The 23477-nt window shown below is 46.2% G+C and overlaps 1 protein-coding gene across 2 annotated transcripts; it reads left to right on the plus strand.

The window, feature by feature from the left end:
• The first annotated feature begins 663 nt into the window (after window positions 1–663).
• Window positions 664–21483, plus strand: Fam161a (FAM161 centrosomal protein A). Of its 2 annotated transcripts, XM_005070431.4 has the most exons (7): window positions 664–975; window positions 6323–6552; window positions 12711–13838; window positions 14191–14358; window positions 15850–15949; window positions 20039–20193; window positions 20954–21483. In XM_005070431.4, the coding sequence occupies exons 1-7, from the start codon at window positions 793–795 to the stop codon at window positions 21075–21077; spliced, it is 2088 nt and encodes a 695-aa protein (XP_005070488.3). In that variant the 5' UTR covers window positions 664–792; the 3' UTR covers window positions 21078–21483. The 2 variants fall into 2 exon arrangements, with proteins under 2 accessions (XP_005070488.3, XP_012969077.3); XM_013113623.3 differs by lacking the exon at window positions 14191–14358 and having other exon boundaries at window positions 666–975; window positions 20954–21482.
• The last annotated feature ends 1994 nt before the right edge of the window (window positions 21484–23477 follow it).

The following is a 23477-nucleotide window of genomic DNA, read 5'->3' on the forward strand; positions in this document are numbered from 1 at the left end:
CGGGGGGGGGGGGGGGTGAATTGGGAGGGTGTGGTCCCTGTAGGCTCTCTCCCGCTTCCAGTCCTGCAACCAGGGAGCTGCAGAACCCGAGGCAAGCTGCCTACGTCACTCACTGGCTGCAGCTGCTGGCGCTTCCCATGTCTGGCCTCTTACTGGTCAGCCGAGAGAAGAGAAGGCGGGATAACTAAGTCTTCTCCTTCTGATTTGCCAGCGCGTGCCGGGTCTTGTCAATTCGAGCCGATCCTCGGTGTCTGCCATGTTGGATGCTGCAAAGCCTGGTCGTTACTAGGGCGGTCACACAACAGCCGGTGCTTTCCTGTTCCGCTGTGCCCCACCATGGTGATGCACTTAGTGAGAGCGCGCTCTTTGTTTAAAGTTTGTGTGCCTGTAAGGTTTAGGTGGTTAGACCGAAATAAAGCAAGAAACCAGAGAAAGACAGTCCCCAGCCGGAGAGCTGGGTCTCATTCACGGGAAGACTATCGTTGAGCAACTCTCTTGCAAATGACGTTTATTTTGCCTTGCTGTGGAAGCCATTTGTGTAGCTTCAGATAGTTATGCTTCTAGAATGGCCGGTTAACCGCACGCTTGTATCAGACTAGCTGGATGGAGGGCGCGGGCTTGTGACAAAGAGAAAGGATGTTGCGTGTGTTTTGGACCCTCGCACCTCCCGTAGCGTCCCTAGTAACCGAGCCCCTAGTAACCGCCCGCCCCAAGCCGGGATCTGCGAGGTCGGGGGCGGCGCCAGCTCACCCGCCCCGGGCCAGCGCGGGCGCTGGGGCTCGAGGCGGGGCGATGGCTTCTCCTCGCCGGGCGGCCAGGCAGGCGGCCGCCAACCTCCGCCTGCCGGTGGATCCCACCGACGGAGCAAGGGCCGCCCAGTACGAACGCGAAGACGCTCTGGAGTCCTTGGTGACGGCGGCGCTGGCGGCGGCGGTGGAGGAGGAGCCGACAGGGATGCGGCCGGCGCGGGCGTCGGTAACGTGGGGGTCGGGCTGGGGCTGACTTCTACTCCGGGTCCTCACCGGCGGGGACCGGTGGACCCTCCCTGCTCTCTGCCCCCACTAAAATTGCTACAAAACTTTTGCATTTTATAGCTGTTTCTAGAGTGTGCAGAAAACAGAATTTCACTTCCTATTCTCTAGCATAGTTTGGGAATAATTGTTTGTTTGTTTGTTTGTTTGTGACAGGGTCTTTCTATGCAGCCCAGGCTGGTCCCAAACTCACAGGGCTCTGCCTGCCTCTGCCTCTTGAGTGCTAGGTTTAAAGGTGTGTGCCATGTCCAGCTTCTACTCTAAAAGTCCAGAACTTTGAGTTTAAGCTAGCACTGTGCTGATACAGAGCCCCAGGCACACCGGCGTGTGCCTGCCACGCTTGGTTTCCTAGCAGTGCTGGGACTGAATGAAGGCTTCCTTCTGTGCTTGCTAGGCCAGTGCTTACCCCAGCCAGGTCCTTGGCTTTTTTGTTGTTGTTTTATTTTAGACAGGGTCTCATTGGTCTAGGATGGCCTCAAGCTTGCTGTCTATGGCTGAGGATGACCTCAAACTCCTGATCTTCCTGCCTCCATCTTCCAAATGCTGCGATTAAAATGAGGCACCATGCCTAACCTGTAGCAAACTTTGAGAAGCAAACAACTTGAGGTTGTTTAGATTAAAGCAGATGGAGACGCTGAACATGAGCGAGGCTCAGAATCCTAGCGCGGGTTTAATACTTGATAAAGCTGCCATTCAACATAAGCTGTAATAGATCACAGTGTTTGATGGAGAGCAGTGTCTGAGTCCTGGGTAATTTTTACGACATGACTTCGATTTCCTTATCTATAAAAGGACTATAATTGTCTCCGTTTTCACCTCATTCAGTTAATAAGAACCAAAGGAGAGAGTGAATGTCACTTCTAAAGAGTACTTTACATAAATTAGTAGTAATTATAACAACTGCCAGTTTGAATAATTTACTTGGAAATTAATTTATACTTTGGCTTGCTGTGGCATAAAGGTCCATTCTTTGTGTAGTGTAGTTATATTTCAGAGTGCCCTGTTAACTAAAGGTTTACATTTTAAACTCAGTTTGGGTTTCCAGGACCCAAGTAAAAACCTGGTATGCTGGCATTTGTCTGTAATCCCAGTGTTGGAAGGGAAAGAGACTGAAACTTTCTGAGAGCCCCCACTCAGAAAGTGATCTCTCTCTCTCTCTCTCTCTCTCTCTCTCTCTCTCTCTCTCTCTCTCTCTCTCTCTCTCTCTCTCTCTCTCACACACACACACACACACACCACAGAGAGACAGAGAACCTTGACATTTGGTAGAGACATGATAGTCAAAAGAGATTAGGGATCAGCCACATGATAGGAGGACTTGGATAAGGGCCAGGAGGACCCCACATTCACAGAGAAACAGCGGGTGACATATCAGATGCTGTGCCAGATCCGTAAGTGTGAAGAATAGAGAACAGAGTACCCCAGAGGGGAGTTCTGTGTGTGGGACGATGAGGAAATGTTCCTCTGGTGGTCTCTGTTTTCCTAAAGAAAGGGTCATGAGAGCAATTGGTGGGTAGGTGTAGTGAGAGATCTAACTACTCACCCATGGCCAGAGGAGCAAGGGAAAGGCAAGCATACTTGCTAGGGTAGTGGGAGCCATTTTCCAAAGGAGCACTAGGTGTCAGGCAGGCCAGGTATCACTAGACATTGCTCAGTATCTATAATTTGGTATTAACATTCACAAAATGCCATCTGTTGTTTGGAAAGCTACATGTCAGTTAGGTGATAACCATTGAATATAGTCTCCTTTTCAAATATATAATGTTAGCGCATTTAGAAGACTGGATCAGAAGACCTGTGAGTTTGATACCAGCCCAGACTACATGGAAAGTTCCAGGTCAGCCTGAGCAATATTGCAAGACCTTGTCCCAAACTATAAACAAATAAATCTCAAGCATTAGCTGGGTGCAATGGCTCACAGTTATAATCCCAGTACTTCAGGAGGCTGAGGTATACATATCTCACTCAACACTGTTGTAAAACCTCTCCCTTCCTCCCTCCCTTATTCCTCTTTCTCTTCCTTCTTTTTTGGGGTCAGAGTCTCACTGTGTAGCCTGGCTGGCCTAGAACTCATGGAGACAGGCTGGGCCTCTGCCTCCCAGATGTCGAGATTAAAGTCATGTGCCACCATGCCTGGGTCTAAAGGGTCTCATGTAGCTGGCCTCAAAGTCACTATGTAGCTCAAGCTGACCTTGAACTCGAGGTCCTTCTGTCTCTGCCTTCTGAGGGCTGGGATTATATATAGACAGGTGCTACCAGACTCAGCATTGAAAAGAAGAAAAATTAGGAAGGATCCCAGAACTTCAGGTAAACTCTGTAGACCACAACACAAATAATTCCTTATGGTGCCGACACTTCAGGTGTGGGGGGGTTGGTTCATCCCTAAGTGGGTCAAGCCACTCTCAGGATTAACGTCATACCTAGTGGCGCTTACAGCATGAGGAGCTTAACTGTCAAAAGGGGGAGGATAACCGAGTGTTGCATGTGGTGTCCGACACACTACGGGATCCTGGGGCAAAGGGCGAGGGTGAAGGTAGAATCGGGAGTTATTACCCAGCCATTCATCCGGGAGGGTTTATTTGAGTTTTGCTTGCGTTAGCGGTGACTAGGCACGTGCAGACCTCCGTGTGAGTGCAGCTCCTCAGGCCTGCCTCTGCTTCCACACCGCGGTGTCTCCCTTTCACACAGTTCTTCCAGGCCACAGACACCTGCTGTCTTCAGTGGAGATGACATAGGACCTTTTAGAGAGTCCGAGGGGGAGAGAATGAGCATGGGTGTTCTGTCTGAAAGCTGCCCCCTGTCCTAAGGACACATGTTTATAACACTGGCAGTTTCACAGCCTGAGTTTTAGGTTTTCGTTTATGTTAGGAACGTGGGCCTTTTCCTGGGTACTCAGTAAGATCAGGTGGTCCTTCAGCAACCCGAGCTTCCAGACACAGCTCAGTCTTCTGTAAAGGAAACACTGCAGCTTTCCTGTGGTGGAAGCTTACATATCTTTTAACCTGTACTTTTTTTCATTCCACAAATACTTACTGGACATCTGTTCTTGGCCAGGTACCTTCCTAGAAGCTGGGACTATGAAAGAGCATTGCAAGCAGACCCTTGCCTTCCCCAGCTGGAGCAGGCCCGGGCAAACAAATCAGCTAGGATGGGGCAGATGGTTGTTGGGTAAATACTTGTGGAGAAATGAAGCAGAGAAGAGACTCAGTGAGTTGGGAGAGTTGTCATTCCAAAGGGGATAGTCAGTGAAGCCTCTCTGGAGCACGGACATTGAGAGCAGGAGCAAATGCCAGGGCCTTGGGCAACTCTGCTCATCGCCCCTTCCCCCCATCCATTTTTATTTATGTGGAGCTGTTGTCTATGTGGGATTATGTAAGTGTATACCATGTGTGTGCAGTGCCCATGGAAGCCAGAAGAAGGCGATAGATCCCCTAGAACTGGAGTTATGAATTGTTGTGAGCCACCACAAACTTGCTGGGACCTGAACTTGGGTCCTCTGCAAAAGCAACAAACCAATTCTTGTAAGCAACTCGTGTACATTAAATGGTTCTTTGACCCTATGAGTTGTTGATAACAAGTTTCTACATATCAGTTCTATTGAAGAAAATTATTTTCTTTCGATTTGTTTTCTTGAATTTATTCCAAGGGGGACAACACCAGCCTCTCAAACACTTAAAAAAAATAGCAACAAAAATCTGAGGCTAGATAGATATCTCAGTGGTTAAGGCACTTGGTGCTCTTGTAGGGACTGGGATTTGGTTCCCTGTACCCTCACTGTGCAACTCACAACTCCATGGGCACCTGCACTCACCCATACACACATGTATACACATAATTTAAAAAATATGTCCCTCTGGGGGCTGGAGAGATGGCTCAGAGGTTAAGAGCACTGACTGCTCTTCCAGAGGTCCTGAGTTCAATTCCCAGCAACCACATGGTGGCTCACAACCATCTGTAATGATGCCCTCTTCTGGCCTGTAGGCATACATGCAGACAGAACACTGTATACATAACAAATAAATAAATCTTTAAAAAAAATATGTCCCTCTTTGTCCATCCATCCATCCACCCATCCACCCACCCACCCCCTCCTTTCCCATTGTGCTGGGAATGAACCCACAACCTGGTACATGCTCAGCAGACACCGTACAACCAAGGCCCTTCTCCAGCCCAAGGTGTGATTTGTGACGGCCTCTAGAATTTTCCCATTGGAAAGGCTCAGCAGGCTTATTCAGTGCAGTCATCGTTATTGTTTGAGGAAGGGCTTGTGATGGCCTCTAGAATTTTCCCATTGGAAAGGCTCAGCAGGCTTATTCAGTGCAGTCATCATTATTGTTTGAAGAAGGGCCTCTCACTGGTATCTGGAGATCACTGATGAGGCTTCAGGTCCTCCCTCGCCTCTCCAGTGTGTCTCCACGCCTGGGTTTTTATTTTGCTTCGTTTTTGCTGTTGCTGTTGTTTTGGGTTTGTTTTTGCTTTTGTTTTTGTTTTTAAGACAGGGTTTCTCTGTGGCTTTGGAGGCTGTCTTGGAACTAGCTCTTGTAGACCAGGTTGTTCTCAAACTCACAGAGATCCACCTGCCTCTGCCTCCCGGGTTCTGGGATTAAAGGTGTGCGCCACCACTGCCCGGCAAGCGCTTGACCAACTGAGCTGTTTCTGCAGCTCTAGACAGTGAGGTTTTATCTCTTTAGTTGAATCAGTTAAGAAGAACTGAATGGTGGGTAAAAGGGATGAAGAAAGTCCAGTCAGAACTCCAGTCCTGACTTGTATGTGGAGTGTCTCCAGCATACAGGTGTGCCTGCGGTATGCCTCTACGAACTCTTCTCCTGCCCAAAGTGTCACCACCCACGGGTGTTACTCTCCTTGCTTCCCACAACAGTGACCCTTCTGAAACTCTCTTTGCCCTGTGTCCTCCTCCTCTCCAAAGTCATCCCAGCTTGGGTCATTGGAGAGCCACTGAGAACTGTGTCCCTGGGCCTGCCCTTGGAGCCCCGAGGCAGGGGTCCCTCAAGAGCTGGCTCTTGGTACAGAAGAGGCTTCTTGCTGGAATCTGTGTAGCTGTGTCCTGTTCTGTCTTCTGCAGTGTTAAGTGTCCCAACTTGAATATTTACTGTCAGTTTTCTGGGAACTAGCCAGGCTTGGAGGAACATGCCTTAAATCCCAAGCATCAGAAGGCAGGGGCAGCCAGCCTGGGCTACAGAATGGGACATCTGTAAGAACCAGCATTTGGATCAGCATCAATTAATTTATTTCATTTCACATAGCATATAATGGGTTTCTCCTCCCATCAGGCTGGTGGTAACAGCTTTCCCAGGGGAAATGAAGGTGTGGCATTCCAGGACAGTGTGGGCTTTTCTGACATCTACCACTCCAATGAAGAGTATTTCAGGAAGCTAAGAGAGCTGAAGGCTGCCCATGCAGAAACCATGGAAAAATTAGAGAAAATGTACCAGGACAAGCTAAATATAAAAGACATCTGGCCAGTGATCATCAGGGAAGATTCTTCTAGTGTCTCCTCTAGGTAAGTTTGTGTTCGGTGTCATCTGCCGACTGACCTATGATAAATACTTAGACTAAGTATGGAACAAAGTAACCCTGGGGTATTTGCTGCTGAACATCAGATCCTCAGCCACGGTGAGAGCCTGTCTAACGTGCACTCAGGGTTAGAGCTCCGGCATGGTTTGGAAACAGAATTGAACTTAAGGATGGCACTCCTGTTGAAAATGCTTTCCTGCCTCCCCAGCAACTGAGCGCGACCAGCTGCTCCTGTTTCTGAGACACTGGAGTGTCATGTCGTACTGCCACCTCTCTGATGTCAGATCTCAGGCAGGCCTGGCACACAGGAGATGCACAGACTAGCTTCCTCCTAGTATTAGTGACTTACAGAGGTGGGATTTTATTCAAAATGTTTAGGGACTTACCAGTTTATTAAGTTACCTCTTGCTTTGAGGGTCATTTAGTGGCCATCTGTTAGCTTGTTTGTTTGTATTGTAATTTAATGTGTTTTTCCTGCATGTATGTCTACACCACATGTGTGCTCTGGTGCCCGTGGAGACTTGCGAACTGCCATGTGGGTGCTGGGAATTGAACCCGGGTCCTCTAGAAGATCAGCCAGTGCTCTTAACTGATGAGCCATCTCTCCTGCCCCTTCATATGTGTTTTCCTGCTTTACTTGTGCCCAAGTCACAAAGTCCCCAGAGACCGCCAGGAAGACAGACCCACCAAACTGCAAAAGCAAGGTTTTAATTGTTCATCCAACCATGACAGGGACCCCGTCTGGCTCACTGTGGCAGCAGCCTCCAGAGGGAGTGAAGTCCCTGTCTACTGCTAGGTTTTAAGGACAAAAGTTACAGGTTTACATCAGTAGGTACAGGTTGGTTTCTGACTGGTTGACATTTGGAAACAATTTGGAGCACTTCTCAAAGTGGTTTCTATGGCATTGTTTTGTTACTTGCAGGTGGCCTATTGTACATAGATGCCAATAGTTTTCAGAATTATATCCTGGAGACTACAGGGGATGTTTTGGTCCCTCCTGGAGTTTCTTTTGTGTTCAAACAGTTCCCAGGAACCAAGCATCTAGGAGGCAGGGGCCAGGGTTCTAGAGTTTCTTTGTGTCAGAGGCCTGCGTCTTTTCTGTAGCCTGTCATAGCTGCTAAAGCAGGGGCTGAGTGAGGGTCTGGTCCCTTCATTTCTAGATTATTAGAAGTGAAGCCACTGAGTTTAGTTTACCCCTTTCACCCCTTCCTCTTCTTATAGGTAACCCAATCCTGGGTTACAAGTAGACAGTTTTTATTGTTATTTTGTCCCCTATGTAAGGGAGTTTTTCTTTGACTTAGCATCTCAACTAGGGAAAGAGGGCGATGTATTCTTTTCTGTGCTACTTTCTGCTGACTTTGGGTGTCGTAGTCAGGGGCCCAGGTGGGCTGAAATGCTAGGCAAAAGCAAAGAGGGAATTTAGGCAGTGGAGTATTTATCAGAAGCATCTGGTAGGCAGACTCTGTTGAAGACACAGGGAGTGTTCACATGGCTGGACTCATTCACATCCACAGCAAGGCTATAGCTTGTAGTCTTTAGGAGCAGGCTGTAGTCAGCAACTGATGCTCCATGCATCTGCCAGAAGTGGAAACCAGAAGCAGAAATCTGCTTGAGACATGTTTAAATTGGGAACAGAAGTTAAAACTTATATACTTAATCAAAACTCTTAGGTTCTTAGTTTTGGTGATCAGGAAGGGCAAGAGTCCCAAGACCAGGGGAGAAAATCCCATTCTCAGGAACAGACAGGTGGGATAACAAAAGCTGTACTTATCTCGAGTCCTTTTGACCTGTGAGAAGTGGACCAAAGCTTTATGACTTTTGATCCTCTGAAGCCTTTATGGACTGTATTATATAAAAGGACTTAAAACTTTTAGACATATTAGTATTATCAATCTGTACCAAAATCTACATTTTGGAAAAAGCAGAGATCAGGAATCTGTAAAGCAGCAGGAACAGACTCATATCTTTGAGTCCTAGCAAAACTAGACTACAGGTTTCAGTTAGAAGCTTGTACATTTTTCTCCTGTCCAGAGAGTCAAGTATGGATTGGACAGAGGTGCCTTTGACCTGATGAAAAGCCCTTTAAGTTTCTATTTAGATGACAACCAAAATAAATCTAAAACCCTTGAACTTGTGACTGAAGAGCAGGTAATCATTGCTCTATCAGCTTATCAGAACTTTATTAAATGAGCTATTAAGCTGGCTACAGTTTAACCATTAATACTATCAGAGATTTGAGAAGGATAAATTTTATACAGTTTCTGAATCTATTAAAAAACGACAGGGTCCAGTCCATATACAGTTAGCCATACCCAAGTCTCCATTAGCAGGTAGAAATATCAAAGTATCAATCTTGATCAGGGCTACAAGGTGAGAGGTTTTTTTTTTTTTTCTCTCTGTGGTAGAGGGACATGGAAAAGACTGACCTTATTTTGTCTAGGCAAAAGGGGTACAGTCAGTTCTCCAATGTCTGGTCAATTGTTCACAGTCTGGGCCAGGTCCTGGCAGCAGATATGCATTGGGGCATCTTGTCCCCAGGTCAGTGTTGTGTAGACATCGATGTGTCCTGTAATCTTCTTTGGAGACTTTGGGTCACTGTCAGGATCTGGGATTCTCTGTCTGATGTTATAAGCTTTTTAGTTAACATTTTAAGTGCCATATTCTGTAGATCTCTGGAAGCATTAAGAGTGTTGTGTAGGTAAATCTGGATAGACAACTTTGTTTTTAGTTATTTGTTTTAAGCTTAACCTTTGAAAACATATACAGGGGACTGAGTAAGGTTTATCCCTGTTAATAATTAATATGGCTACAATGATATTAGTGCAGTATCTGTCTGGAGAACTGGATTTAAACTCAGAGGCTGAGGAGGGATGTTTTACTCAGAGCCCTCCAGTCTGACTGTAACTGGTTTTACCTTAGCAAACAGACAGGACATTTAAAGAGACAGAGTATCTTCAAACTGTCAGTAACAAGAATGTAGATCTTCTGTAGATGGAACAAACAGGCAGGAATTTTGCATGTGATGTGTGCCCTACTGGGCCCTGGAAAGGCACAGCATTCTGCAAACAAGCCATGTATAACAGAGTCAGTGAAAGAAGAAAACTGTCAGTGACAGAAATAAAAGGCAAAAAGGTAAGTGAATTATGTCCAGCAGCAGAGTTTGTTGGCGAAAGCTGACTAGATTGTCCCTCTGTCTAGGCTGAGGGAAGAGGGTAACTTGTAGTAAAAATAAAATACCCTATGTCCTTAAAACCATTATTATCTGGGTGATTGTTAAATTATAAAGTATACATAATTTTTTAGAACAGAAAACTCTAATTAACAGAATAGATTTCATTGCTCCTTAAAAGGGGGAAGGCACAAGTCAGAAACAGGAGTCTCTTGTTCCACAGACTGAGGTGCTCTCCCAGCCCACATCTCTTTGTCAGTGATTGGCCATGCATGAAGGGCTGGTAAAACGTACTTACTTTTTTGGTACAAGTTATGTGAAAAAGTTTAAACAACTACATGTCTGATAGAGAACCTATGTAAAACTCAACAGTGACATAAACAAATGATCTAAGTAGAAAATGGGCAAAATCTATGAACAGACATTTTATTGCTAAGGACATACAGATGGCAACATCACATTAACTCATTAAAACCTGTACCATGGCCAATCTTGTTGAGTTGGCTGTTAGTTGCCCAAGGTGAGGTGCATCACAGCACAGAAACACTGAGTCCAGGCACCAGGACTCAGCAGGAGAGTACTGGCCCACAGCCAGCAGCTGGGGTGATCCATCTTCCGTGGGAGCTGCTGTGTGCAGCCATCATAAATGACTATTATCCCATATTTTTTCCCCTGTGTAAGAGCATAAAGTATACAGACTAGAAGGGAGGGGGAGCAGCGCTGGTGAGCACAGAGTGTCCATGGATCCCAGACGAGACCCCAAATGTTGTGCCCAAGTTGCAAAGTCCCCAGAGACCGCCAGGAAGACAGACCCACTAAACTGCAAAAGCAAGGTTTAATTGTTCATCCAACCATGACAGGGACCCCATCTAGCAAGCTGATGCAGCAGCCTCCAGAGGGAGTGAATGAAAAGTTCCCTGTCTACTGCTAGATTTTAAGGACAAAAGTTACAGGATTACATCAGTAGGTACGGGTTGGTTTTTGATTGGTTGACATTTGGGGAACAATTAAGAAATTTTTCAGTCATGTTTTTGGCTTGTAATACCTGTGTACCCATTATTCTCATTGGTCAGTGCTGAGATGGAACATTCTGTAGTTTCTATAGCATTGTCTTGTTACTTGCAGGTGGCCTGTTATATATAGATACCAGTAGTTTTCAGAACTATATCCTGGAGACTACAGGGGAGGTTTTGGTCCCTCCTGGAGTTTCTTTTGTGTTCAAACAGTTCCTAGGAACCAAGCATCTAGGAGGCTGGGGGCGGGGATCTGGAATTTCTTTGTGTTCAGTTTTGGCCCTAGACTCCGGGAGGCCAGACGATCTGGAGTTTTCTTGTGTCAGAGGCCTACGTGTCTTTTCTGTAGCCTGTCATGGCTGCTAAGGCAGGGGCTAAGTGAGGGTCTGGTCCCTTTATTTCTAAATTATTAGAAGTGAAGCCTTTGAGTTTAGTTTGCCCCTTTCAACTTACACTTACAGATATGTAGCAAAATAATTAGGCTGGGCTGCTTTGCTTATTCACTCTTTCTTTTATCTTTGAAATGTGATCTTTACTATATATAGTTCAGGATGAGTCTTAGAACTTATCATGTTCCAGTATGACCTCAGCTCTCAGCAGTCCTTCTGCCTCAGCTTCACAAGCACTGAGATTACAAGCTTAGCCAGCATGCCCATTTTTTCTCTCTCTTCTTTTGAGACAGTGTCTCATGTAGCCCAGATTGGCCTCAAACTTGCAGTGTGGCCAAGGGTAGCCTTGAACTCCTATCCCCCACCTCCATCTCCCAGATGCTGAAATTCCTGTTGTACAAAGCCATGCTTGCTTGAGCTGGGCCTTGTGTTGTTGTTTGAGGTAAAGTCTCTGCATGTAGCCCTTGCTGCCCTGGAACTTGATCTGTAGACCAGGCTAGCCTCAAACTCACAGAGGTCCATCTACTTCTGCCTCCTGAGTGCTAGGAATAAAGGTGTCCACCACCATGCCCAATGGGGTGGGCCTTCTTAAATAATGTAAATTAAAGTTTAATTTTAAAAACAGGTTAACATGAGCTCATTTAAGATACAAGTTTTTGATTCCTTTTTATTTTTTTAAGTCAATCTAGTTTTAAGGTTCATCTCTACTATGAACTTGCTTTTTTTGAAACTGTAAGCTGATCCTTTACCTAATTCAGTTGGTCCAGCTATCTGTGCATCTCCTGTGTGCCAGGCCTGTCTGAGATCTGACACCAGAGAGGTGGCAGTATGACATGACCCTCCAGTGTCTCAGAAACAGGAGCAGCTGGTCGCACTCAGTTGCTGGGGAGGCAGGAAAGCATTTTCAACAGGAGTGCCATCCTTAAGTTCAGTTCTGTTTCCAAACCATGCCGGAGCTCAAACCCTGAGTGCACGTTAGACAGGCTCTCACCGTTGCTGAGTCTTGAACTCCATATCTTTCCAGTCTTGGCCTCCATTAGCATGCACTGGCATGCCCAACTAAGTCCAAACTTGGTAGAGGAACAGGAATGGCAGATACAGGAAGCAAGGTGTGAGGACGGCAGCCACGGTGTGTACCAGGCATGGTGGGAAAAGAAATCAGTGTGGGAGGACTCTAAGAGCAGCCCCTGGGGGGAGGGTGAGTCTTCAGGGTGATCAGGTCAGTCCTGATTGATTGGTAGTCCAGACTCAGAGCGAAGAGGAATGCTGCAGGTTGGAGTGACGTGGTCAGACATGTTCCAGACGGTGGCTCTGGGTGGCATAGAGGAAATCAGCAAGTGAGGAGCAGCTGACATCTCAGCTTCCTTCTCTGGAAAGTCAGAGAGTTGACTAGGTCATTCATAGTCCTCTCTCAGCTCCATTCTAAATAAAAATGATGATTTTCGTGGTCCTTATACAGCTGTTCTCTTCTAACTGACTATGCGTTCATCTTAGAAAACCTTTAATTACTTTAAGTCTGCTATTTGGCTGTATAAAGTTGAAGGGTGCCCCAATTCATCTTCTTCTTCCTTAGCTCTGCATCAGAAAAGAACTGCCCTCACCCTGTCTTGTTAGTCACGTCGTATTCAGAGCCTGAGGTAGGCCGGTCGTCTTCCCTGTCCACGACTTGTGATGAGGAGCTGCCCAGCCTGGAGAGAGAGGCCCCTGGGGAGAGCAGAATGACAGCCTACGCCAAGGAGCTCATCAACAACATGTGGACTAACTTTTCTGTAGAAGATTACATTCAGTATGACTCTGACGTCCAGACACCTAAGAAAACAAGGAGGAAACCCAAACCCTGGGTGCCCACAGTCACAGTGCCTGTGCCCTTTGAGATGACAGTTAGAGAGCAGAAGAAGAGAGAGGCTGCCCTGAAAGCAAGGTCAGATCCCCAAAGCCGACAGAAACTGCTCAAGAGGGACGAGGATGACGCGGAGTGTAAGAAGAAATTCCGAGCCAATCCTGTCCCCTCCGGCATGCTGCAGCCCGCTTATGAGGATGTGATGAGGCAGAATGAAGAACGGAGGAGGACCGTCAGGGAGAAGAGCAAAGCCGCGCTCCTGGCCTCCCAGAAGCCATTTAAGTTCATCGCCAGGGAGGAGCAGAAGAAGCAAGCAATCCGTGAAAAGCAGCTGAGAGACCTTTTTAGGTCTAAAAGGAGGACGAAGCGGTTTAAAGCCAGGCCCGTGCCTCATTCAGTTTACAAGGCAGCTGCAAGTGACAAGTCAAAAGAAGACAAGTTGAGTAGGGACGTCAGCACACAGCCGAGGGCCGAAGAACTGCCGCAGAGCTCGTCCTGGCCCTGCAGGCCAGCTTGCAGACGTTTCAGGGACCCCCAAAGTCCTGGAAAGCCAAGGGGTAGACACAGGTGCAGGTGCCTGAGCCCTGATGATGGGGACTTTGCTGAGAAAGGAAGGAAGGAGCCCTTCTCAGAGCCCAGCGCTCAGAAACACTCAACTCCTTGTAAACAGTGTGGTCTTCATGAATCCCCATGTGACTCTGCTAAAAGACAGAAAGTCGTAGCAGACATTGGAGCAGACGAAGAAAATCTAAAAGAAATATGCTGGCCCTATCTGTCCCCAGGGTGCACAAAGCCCAGGCCTTGCCGATGCAGCCCTCCGATGCCGACCCTGTCGTCCCGAGGGCGGGAGCAAGCCATCAGGTAAGCCCTGGGGTGTGCACTATCTGACACATGGTCACTGTGCTGGCATATACAGCCCTGGGGGTTTTAGCTTGGTGAGTCTGAAATTGCTGAATCCTCTGTGAGGTATTGTACACTATGGTAGAGAATCATTTGCTAGGAATGTTCTCCTAAGAAACGAATGTGATTTCTATGTTCCCTGGGCATAGATAAGTTTACACCATCAGCGTCACTTGGATTTCCAACGGCAGGAGTCAGATTTTGGTCAAAGGATTGCCTTTTTTTCAGCCTCTGAGTTATCCCAGGTTAAATCTTTGCTGGACAACTTTCTCCTTGGCTTAAAGGGAATTAAGCCTTAGTTTGTTGCCCTCAGGAAATCACTTGAGGAAAAGAAAATGTTGGAAGAAGACAGAAATCGGATCCTAACTAAACAGAAGCAAAGAATGAAAGAATTGCAGAAACTCCTGGCAACTCGGGTTAAGGCTTATGACTCACATCAGGGCTTAGCCCAGATGTCTAAATCCAGAGTAAACCATCGCAGGTATCGCGGGAGAGTCCCAAAACTCAAACGTTGGCTTCCAAACTCAGTTCTGTTCCTCCTGTCCTCTCCTCTCCTCTCCTCTCCTCTCCTCTCCTCTCCTCTCCTCTCCTCTCCTCCCCTCTCCTCTCCTCTCCTCTCCTCTCCTCTCCTCTCCTCTCCTCCCCTCCCCCCTCCCCTCCCCATCTTTTCCTTCCTTCTTTTTAGCCAATGAATTTATGCATTTAAATCATCTTTGTTTGTACTCAACTTTTCATATACATATGTGCACATACACATGATGAGAGTCAGTGTATACACTCACCTCCAGAGCAGAAGTCACAAGACTGTGTGGAACAGTGACATTTTCTGTTACTGCCATAGTTAATAGCTGTGCTTTAAATGCCAGCATAAAACCTTTTTATTTGTATGTGTGTGTTCTTATTTATATATGACATAAATGTTTGGCACATATGCATACATACATACACATATGTATATGGTGCTGGGGATATGTGGATCAGACCCAGGACCTCACACATGGCAATGGAGCACACTCTACAACTGAGCCGGCCTTATTTACGTTACTTTGATTGTACGACACATCACTGAAAAAGTCTCTAACACTGAGCTACATCCCAGCCAAGAATATTGTTTCAATTAAGTAAGTCAGGGAGTTCTAAGTTTGTATAAATTGCAGTGGCTTGAGAGAATGTGTTGTGGGAATGTACTTGTGACTGTTTCCCTGTAACAACTAACAGCAGCCGCAAAATACTAGAACTCTCTAGAGCAGAGTTGAAAACCAATGGGTGCAGACATTGCACACACAAATGACCATGTTTAAGCAAGAAAATCTCTCCTCCAAAGTTGGGTAAGTATATGATTTATTAACCTTTCATCTGATTTATAAGAATCAAATACATGTATCCCTTTACAATATAGCACTAGCTTTCTGATAGAGCCTAGTTTGATGAATACAGTGTTTACCTATAGAAGTTAGTAGCTTTCAATGAGTAAGCATAACTATTATAAACTATTGTCTTCTGTGCCCATGAAACTCTTGTCTTGGTTGCTTTTAAAAAGAGTGCAGTTTATTTCATTGTGGGATCTGACCCAAAGAATAAGTACAGTGAGGTTCATGCAGTGTTGCCACTGACCTTTAGGTGACTTGGGGGGGGGAGCAGAGTCTTGGTTTGAAAGAATTTTTTTTTGTTGTTGTTAAGATACCCAATTTGGACCAGATTGTCTTGGTTTTGTATACTTATAAGACATGTTTCAGGTTTGTTTGTTTTTTTTTACACCATCTACCTTGAAGACTTTTGAAATCAAAATGTCCAGATTGTCCCCAGGGCAGTACAATGTGTGCTTTCAGAACCTGGGATTTTTATTCTGGACTTAGAAGAGTCTTACAGTCTAGAAAAGGAGCCAAGCTGAACTGTGCGCTCTGAATTTGATGTCCTAATGCAGCTTCCGTAGCTGGCCTTTTAAAATGCCATTCCCTTTCTCCGATTCCAGAACAAGTGAAAAGGCAAGGATGAAGGACTATCGGCGAGAGCTGGAAGAGCGCGATGGAAAACTGCGGCAGAGGCCAATGCTGTTTGAAAGGGTCGCCCAGGTTGTGTTTGTTGGAATCTAGAGCCGTTCCCAGCTCTCAGGGCCTCTGGCTCCCAAGCTGGCGCCCCATCTCCCTCGGGTGTCCTGCTTCTGCTGAGACGCTATTTCTGGGGCAGCTTCTCCCAGTCCACTCAGGAAGTAATTTTGCTCAGGGTCTGAAGAGGCTCGTAGCTCAATAAAGAACATTCCATTAACCCTGTTGCCTCCAGATATTCCTGCCACAGTCTGCTTTTAGTGGTCTTGTTGTTGTTGTTTGGGTTTGTTTGTTTGTTTTGAGACAGGGTTTCTCTGTGTAGCCCTTGCTGTTCTGGATCTCACTCTGTAGACCAGGCTGGCCTCAAATTCACAGAGATCCACCTGCCTCTGCTTCCTATTATGATCAAAGGTGTACACCACCACGCCCAGTTAGTGCCTGTTCTTTTTTTTTTTTTTTTTTTTTTTTTTTTGGTTTTATGAGACAGGGTTTCTCTATTTTGGAGGCTGTCAATCCAGCCTGGCCTCGAACTCACTGAGATCCGCCTGCCTCTGCCTCCCGAGTGCTGGGATTAAAGGCGTGCGCCACCAACGCCCGGCGTGCCTGTTCTTTTTAATCAGGCTGGTTCTGCTATTCTGGTGAGCTTCGGAATACGGTTGAGAGATCTTTGATGAATTAAACCACTTAGTTTGAGACCAGTGTCTGCAACTTAATGAGACCCTGTCTCTTAGAAACATTTTAAATTGGATGCTTATTTACATAATTTACTTCATGGCTGTGAGGGTTTTGCCTGCATGCATGTCTGTGCTCCATGTGCTTGCAGAGACCAAAGGGCACTGCATCCCTGGAACTGGAGTTGTGAGCCGCCACTTGACTACCGGGAACTAAACCTAGGCCCCCTGTAAGAATAAGTGCTCTGAGCCACTGAGCCATCTCTCCAGGCCTAGAAGCATTAAAACCAAAAATCAGACCTTTCTGCTTTCCCAGTCTGTCAAAATGAGCGCCAGCTAGTACACCTTGACAGCTGTGCCAGTGTCTGTTCCCAGGGATTCCTTTCATCCTCATTTTCAGGGAAAGTCTCAGTTAACGTCCCCAAGGTTACCTGGAAGGCGAGGTAATCATATAATTCAAGTCCAAAAAGGGAACTACTCAGGTTTGTAGTTAGTAAATGGCAAGCTAGGCTCAGAGCCTGTGTTGACCTTCCCTTCCCCTTCCTGCAGAGGATGGGCTCTCGGCTTGCAGCACAATGGAGAAGCTCTCCATGCTTCTTGCTAGCCTTTATTTGGGAGACGTGGTCCTATGTAGCAAAGGCCTCAAACTCCTGCAAAGCCAAGGTGAACTTGAACTTCTGGCTGCTGCCTCTACCTCCCAAGTGCTGGATTTATGGGTGTGTGCCACCACAATTGATTTTATGTGGTGCTGGGGATCAAACTCAGGGCAAATTAGACCAGCCCCCACTTCATCCCCAGCCCCCTGTTAGCCCCTTTACTGTCTCCCGCTCCCCCCTCCCAAGCTTTCACTTTGTGTTTCAAGTCCTTTGCCCTTGGTCCTGCCAGACTACTAGGTTCCACCCCCGCTGGCTCTGGTTTTGCAAGACAGATTTCTCTGTGTATCTCTGGCTGTCCTGGAAGTCACTCTGTAAACCAGGCTGGCCTCAGACTCACAGAGATCCCCCTGCCTCTGCCTCCCCAGTGCTGAGGTGAAAGGCGTGCACCACCAACGCCCAGACCGTTCTAAGTCCTTGTATGCCATACAAGACCATCAAAGATAAAATCAATACTGTTATCTTTAATTTATGGGGGGAGTGTTTATAGCAAGATCCTGTCTTTAAAAAATAAACAATAAGGTAGAGTTGCCACAAGTTGAAAGTCAGTCTTATTTTGAGGCAGGTCTCATGTAGCTAAGGCTGGCCTCAGACTCATTATGAAGCAAGGACAACCTTGGTCTTCTGATCCACTGCCGCCTTCTGGGCACTGGGATTGCAGATTGTGTTACCACTCTTGGCTTGCATGGTGCTGGGATTAAAGCAGACTTCCTGCAGACTAGACTAGCGCTGTACCATAGGTGAGCCTAGCCCATGGTGTCCTCAGTGCACCGGAGTTGTTTCAGCTTATTCACTTCCGTAGTCTCTGGGGCACAGTTCCCATTCCTCACTTGGTTTCAGTTCACCAGGACTTGTTGGTATTCTACAGCTTCTGGGCACATTTACACTTAGGAGTGCGTGCATGCATGCGTGTGTGCACACCAGAGGTGAATTTTGAGGCAAAGGCTCTCAGTGAACCCAGAGCTTGTGGATTTGGTTGGTCAAATATAGTGGTTCGTTCTTTTAATCCTAGCACTTGGGGGCCGGGGGGAGTACAGAGTCAGGTGAATCTCTATGAGACTGAAGCTATCCTGGTCTACATAGGAGCAGGACAGCCAGTACTACACAGTGAAATTGTCTCACATGCATTGTTTAAAAACTAGTGTCGTTGACCTTGGTGAAATTAACAGAAGTTTGAAGTTATGTGTCTTTTGCAGTCTTCCAGAGTATCTGGGAAGGCATGATAATATCCCTCACAATTGATCTTGGCTCTTTTGGCTTCTCCTGCAGAGCCCTAGATTGAGCACCTGTGGCTTCCTGTTTTCTTGGGTATTGCTGGGCACTGTCACACTCTGCATATGGGGTGCTTTTGGTCCCCGGAACTGAGGTGTTCCTCACGAACCTTAGTTTAGATGGAGGTGCAGAGGGAATTCCTGGCCCAGGTCTCCAGTAAGATTTTCTCAGAGGAGCTAAGACTGGGCTCAGGCCACCACTCTGAGCACCTTGTCACTGTAGCCAGCTGCTTGAAATCTGTGAGCTCAGGGCCAACTTTCAACTTGTGACAAGTGCGCCCTGCTTTTTCCAGACAGGGTCTCGCTGTGGAGCCCTCCCTGGCCTGGTCAGGCCATCTGCTTCACCTGCCATGTGCTAGGATTGAAGACTTTCTTTTTATTTAGGTTTGGGTTTTTTGTCCATTGATTTTGTTTTTCTTGTTACTAGGGAATGAGCCCAGAGCCCCAAGCATGTCTATATAAATGCCCTTCTACCAATGAGCTGCATGCTAGCCCTCAGTTAGCTGCAGCTGTGAAAGGATCGTTAAAATTCCTGTGGACCTCCAAGAAGTGACGTTCACCATGTTTGGACTAACTCTAACTATCCCTTTTTTCTTCCATCAAGTAGAGATGGCGGTGCTGATGATTTCATATTTGATGGTCTGAAGTCAAGTAGAGATGGGGGTGCTGATTTCATATTTGATGGTCTGAAGTCAAGTAGAGATGGCGGTGCTGATGATTTTATATTTGATGGTCTGAAGTCATGGCACATAAAGACAGAAAAGAGCCACCCAGCCACTACCACGTGGTCCTGTGTTCCGAGCTGAAGCAGACACATGACCTTCGTTTGCTTGTTTTTTGGACATGTCTTGCTGTATATTCCTGCTGGCTGGTCTAGAACTAATTATGTAGGCCAGGCTAGCCTTAAAACTGCGTTAATCCTCTTCCAGCCTATGCCTCCTGCGACCTGGGACTGCATCACACGTGGCTCATTATTCTCTTTCCTTATTGATCTTTTAAGAGTTTACCACAGTGTGACAGGTCATTGCAGACCAGCCACCTCCTCTAGGGGTCATCACCTCCAGCTTGGGATCAGCGTTCCTTTGTTTTCTGTTTTTCCTGTTTCTGGACTTACAGTAAATATATCTAGTCTCCTAGATATATTCTTTTGTGTTCTTCTGAGGGTTCCTTTTGCTCAGTGTCACATTTGTAAGTTATCTGCCATGCCTTGTTGTGGCAGGTGACTGGTTTATTCACTTCCATTGATTCATTTTTCTGTGCGTGACTGCAGTATAGCTTACTCACCCCTCCAAATGTCGCCAGACTTTGGGCTACCCACAGTGCTCAGTTATTACAGACAATACGGCCTCGAGCGTCCTTGACCTGTCCTCTCTTGGTCCATGCCTAAACATGTGAGTCATAGAAGAAGCATATTTCAGTTGCTGAGTCTGTCATGGCAGTTTCCACTGGTGCTTTTAAATCCATACATCCTAAAAGAAACTTACAGTTTGTGCTCATCTAACAAGGTTGTGTCTCCTATAGAGAAACGCAAGGATGGCAGCAGAAAAGCGCTATTCTAACACCCTAAAAGCACTAGGACTATCTGAGGAGTTTGTTTCAGAAAAAGGCCAAGGTGGGAAGGCATCTGAGAGCTTCACCAGACAAGAGCTGAGAAGCCGCACATCGGATAAAGAAAGGTAGCACGCCGCAGGGGAGTGCGCGCTGCGCTTTCCTGTTGCTTTAAAGCCTTTTACTTGAGGGAGTGCATGTGAACCTGCAAAATATTCCAGTATTTTACCATGTTTGACACGCACGATATCAATGTTACACAGTGATAAAACGTTTTGTTCTTGCAGCAAGCTTATATTTCTGACATATATATATATGTATGTGTGTGTATATATATGTGTGTGTGTATATATGTGTATATATAGAGGGGGACTGCTTTAGATTGAAATGTGAGGACTCTCCCAGAGGCAGAGACAGGTGGATCTCTGTGAGCTCGAGGACAGCCTGGTCTACAGAGTGCATTCCAGGACAGCCTCCAATACAGAGAAACCCTGTCTCAAACCCTCCCCACAAAAAAAAAAAAAGAAAGAAATATGAGGACTCACCAGTCGGTGGTGCACACCTTTAATCTCAGCACTGGGGAGGCAGAGGCAGGTGGATCTCTGAGTTTGAGGCCAGCCTGGTCTACAAGAGCTAGATCCAGGTCAGCCAGGGCTACACAAAGAAAGTCTGCCTTCAAAAATCAAAGAAATAGGAGACAAGTTTCGAGATAAATTGGTTGTCAGAGGATACTTAATTCCTCATTGGTGCTCCCATAGTTCTCCTGGTAGCTGTCAGAGCTCGTGGACGGGAGGAACACCGCCTACATGGTGCTATGGTCACACAGGGTCATGTACCTTCGAAACCACGCATTTTCCATTGACAGACTAATAACATTTCTTTCTTTAGCACTTACGAAGAAGAAGGAGAGAATGGGGAAGAAAACTATTTTATTGATGCTGACAGCCAGGATTCTTGCAAGGAAAACCCTGGAGAGGTTAAAGAAGACAGAGAAGCAATTTCTGAAGAATGAACCTGAATCACAAGGTTTCCTCTCACTGAGCCTCTCTGTGCGCAGCCTCAGGACCGCAGCTGGGCGCTGTGGTGGCGGGAGCATGCGTGGGGACAACTCTCACACATGTAGGCCTGCTGGACTGGAGCATCGTGCTGGAAAGGCTGAGTCCATCCACATCATGCGTGATCTGACTGCTAGGTGACAGTTTTGTTCTATGCATGCTGTTTGTGATTATGAGTACTTTGTATTTTCAAAGTGTTTTGGGGTTGAGGAACCACAGCTGTCATAAATGGATTAGTTCTGGAAATGCACATTTATATTTGGTAGGGAAAAGAGTTTGGTATGAGAGAAAACTATTAGCTTTTGAAGATCTATTTTTAAATTTACTAAGTATTTTCAATTTTTCTCTGAACCATTTTTTTTTTTTTTTTTTTTTTTGGTTTTTCGAGACAGGGTTTCCCTGTGGCTTTGGAGGCTGTCCTGGAACTCACTTGGTAGACCAGGCTGGTCTCGAACTCACAGTGATCCACCTGCCTCTGCCTCCCGAGTGCTGGGATTAAAGGCGTGCGCCACCAACGCCCGGCTTCTCTGAACCATTTTTAAAATAAGTAATATACAGAAAAATAGGTACTTAGAAGTTTACAGTAATTTTTCCACTTACATTTTACTGCTAAATCATGTATACTATGGCTACTTTTTCTTTTTCTTTTTGGTGGAGATTAAATCAAGGGCTCACACATACTTGCATGAATTCCACCATTGAGCTATACTCCTAATCCCCCAAATTATTTTTGATAGGTAAAGTGTTAAAATAATTTACACTACTCGAAAAATCCTGTGTATTATTGCATCTAGAGTAATTATGACATTTGTGCATGGTAATCTTTTTACTTGTTTGTTTTTTTGAGGCAAGGTTTCTCTGTGTAGACCTGGCTGTCCTGGAACTCACTGGTCCACGGGCCTCTGCCTCCTGAGAACTGGGGTTAAAGGTGTGCGCCACCACCGCTCTTTGTGTGTGGAAATCTTAATTGAGAGATACAAGCCTCTGTTCTAAACATGCTGAAATTGTGATCCTAACTTGCCAAAGGAAAATTCTAAAAGGAATTCAAATTTAACCTTTATTGCTAACTTACTTGTACCTAACTTTGTACGCTATGTTACAAACTTACTGTCTCTGTTAAGATTTAATTTGATCTTGAGTCGTCTTTCCCTCTTTTTGTTTTGAAAATGCGAACTGCGCTTTACACGCTCCAGGGTGAGACGTTGCCTGTCTAACAGTTAGCTTCACAAAGGATTAATGACAAAGGTGGGCAGCAGCACCTCCCAGCTGCTCCTCCATGCTTAGTAAGCTGTGTTCTCGCCTAGGGGTCGTGTTAAATTACTTGCCACTCTTACTAGATTGCTGCGTCCTTTAGAGGTGGCATCGTTTGAAAAGTGTCACATTTGTGTGCCATTAGCTGTTACAGCAGGTGTACGTACGGCAGGCAACTTAATGCAGATTTGAATGAGTGGATGATCGGCTTTCAATTATAGTTACAGCTACTTCCGAGTGCGTACAGATGGGTTTAGAAACATTTCCAACTTACCAAGGACTTGTAAAACAATCCACAAATTGTTATATTTAGAAGTTACTTCCGCTCTCCTTTTCTGTCTCATGGAGAGAGTGTGGCTTGAGACATTAAAGACATCGGAACCAGTCTCCAGTGTCCTGTCTGTTGAAATGGGGATAGTACCGCTTTGGTGTAGAAATCTGTCGCCGCCTGTTCCTGGTGCGGGGATGAAGCCAGGGCCACAGACGAGCTAAGCCTGTGCTGCACCACCGAGCCCCCCCCCCAGCCTCCGAACCCCCTCCCCCAGCCTCTGCTGCTTTCTTTTGTTTTGCTCTGCTGTTTGTCCTGATTGGCCTCAAATTTTCCCTCCTGTTTTAGCCTCTGGAGTGCTGGGATTACAGATGCATACCACCATCCCCCGGCTTGATCGTTACCTTTTAAAAAAGACTTTATTGTAGCCGGGCGTTGGTGGCGCACGCCTTTAATCCCAGCACTCGGGAGGCAGAGGCAGGCCGATCTCTGTGAGTTCGAGGCCAGCCTGGTCTACAAAGTGAGTTCCAGGACAGCCTCCAAAGCTACAGAGAAACCCTGTCTTGAAAAAACCAAAAAAAAAAAAAAAAAAAAGACTTTATTTTGGTTTTTTTGTTTTGTTTTGTTTTGTTTTTGAGTCAGGGTGTAGCTTTGGCTATCCTGAATCTCACTCTGTAGACCAGGCTGGCCTCGAACTCAGAGATCCACCTGCCTCTGCCTTCTGAGTGCCAGGATTAAAGGCGTGCTTTATCCCATTGGGCAATTTGATTTTTAATTACATGTCTGTGTGTATATCTATGTGTATCTATGTCAATTCTGGCACCTATGGAGACCAGAG

Source organism: Mesocricetus auratus, unplaced genomic scaffold (genome assembly GCF_017639785.1).
Source record: "Mesocricetus auratus isolate SY011 unplaced genomic scaffold, BCM_Maur_2.0 Super-Scaffold_100029, whole genome shotgun sequence".
NCBI lineage: Eukaryota > Metazoa > Chordata > Mammalia > Rodentia > Cricetidae > Mesocricetus > Mesocricetus auratus.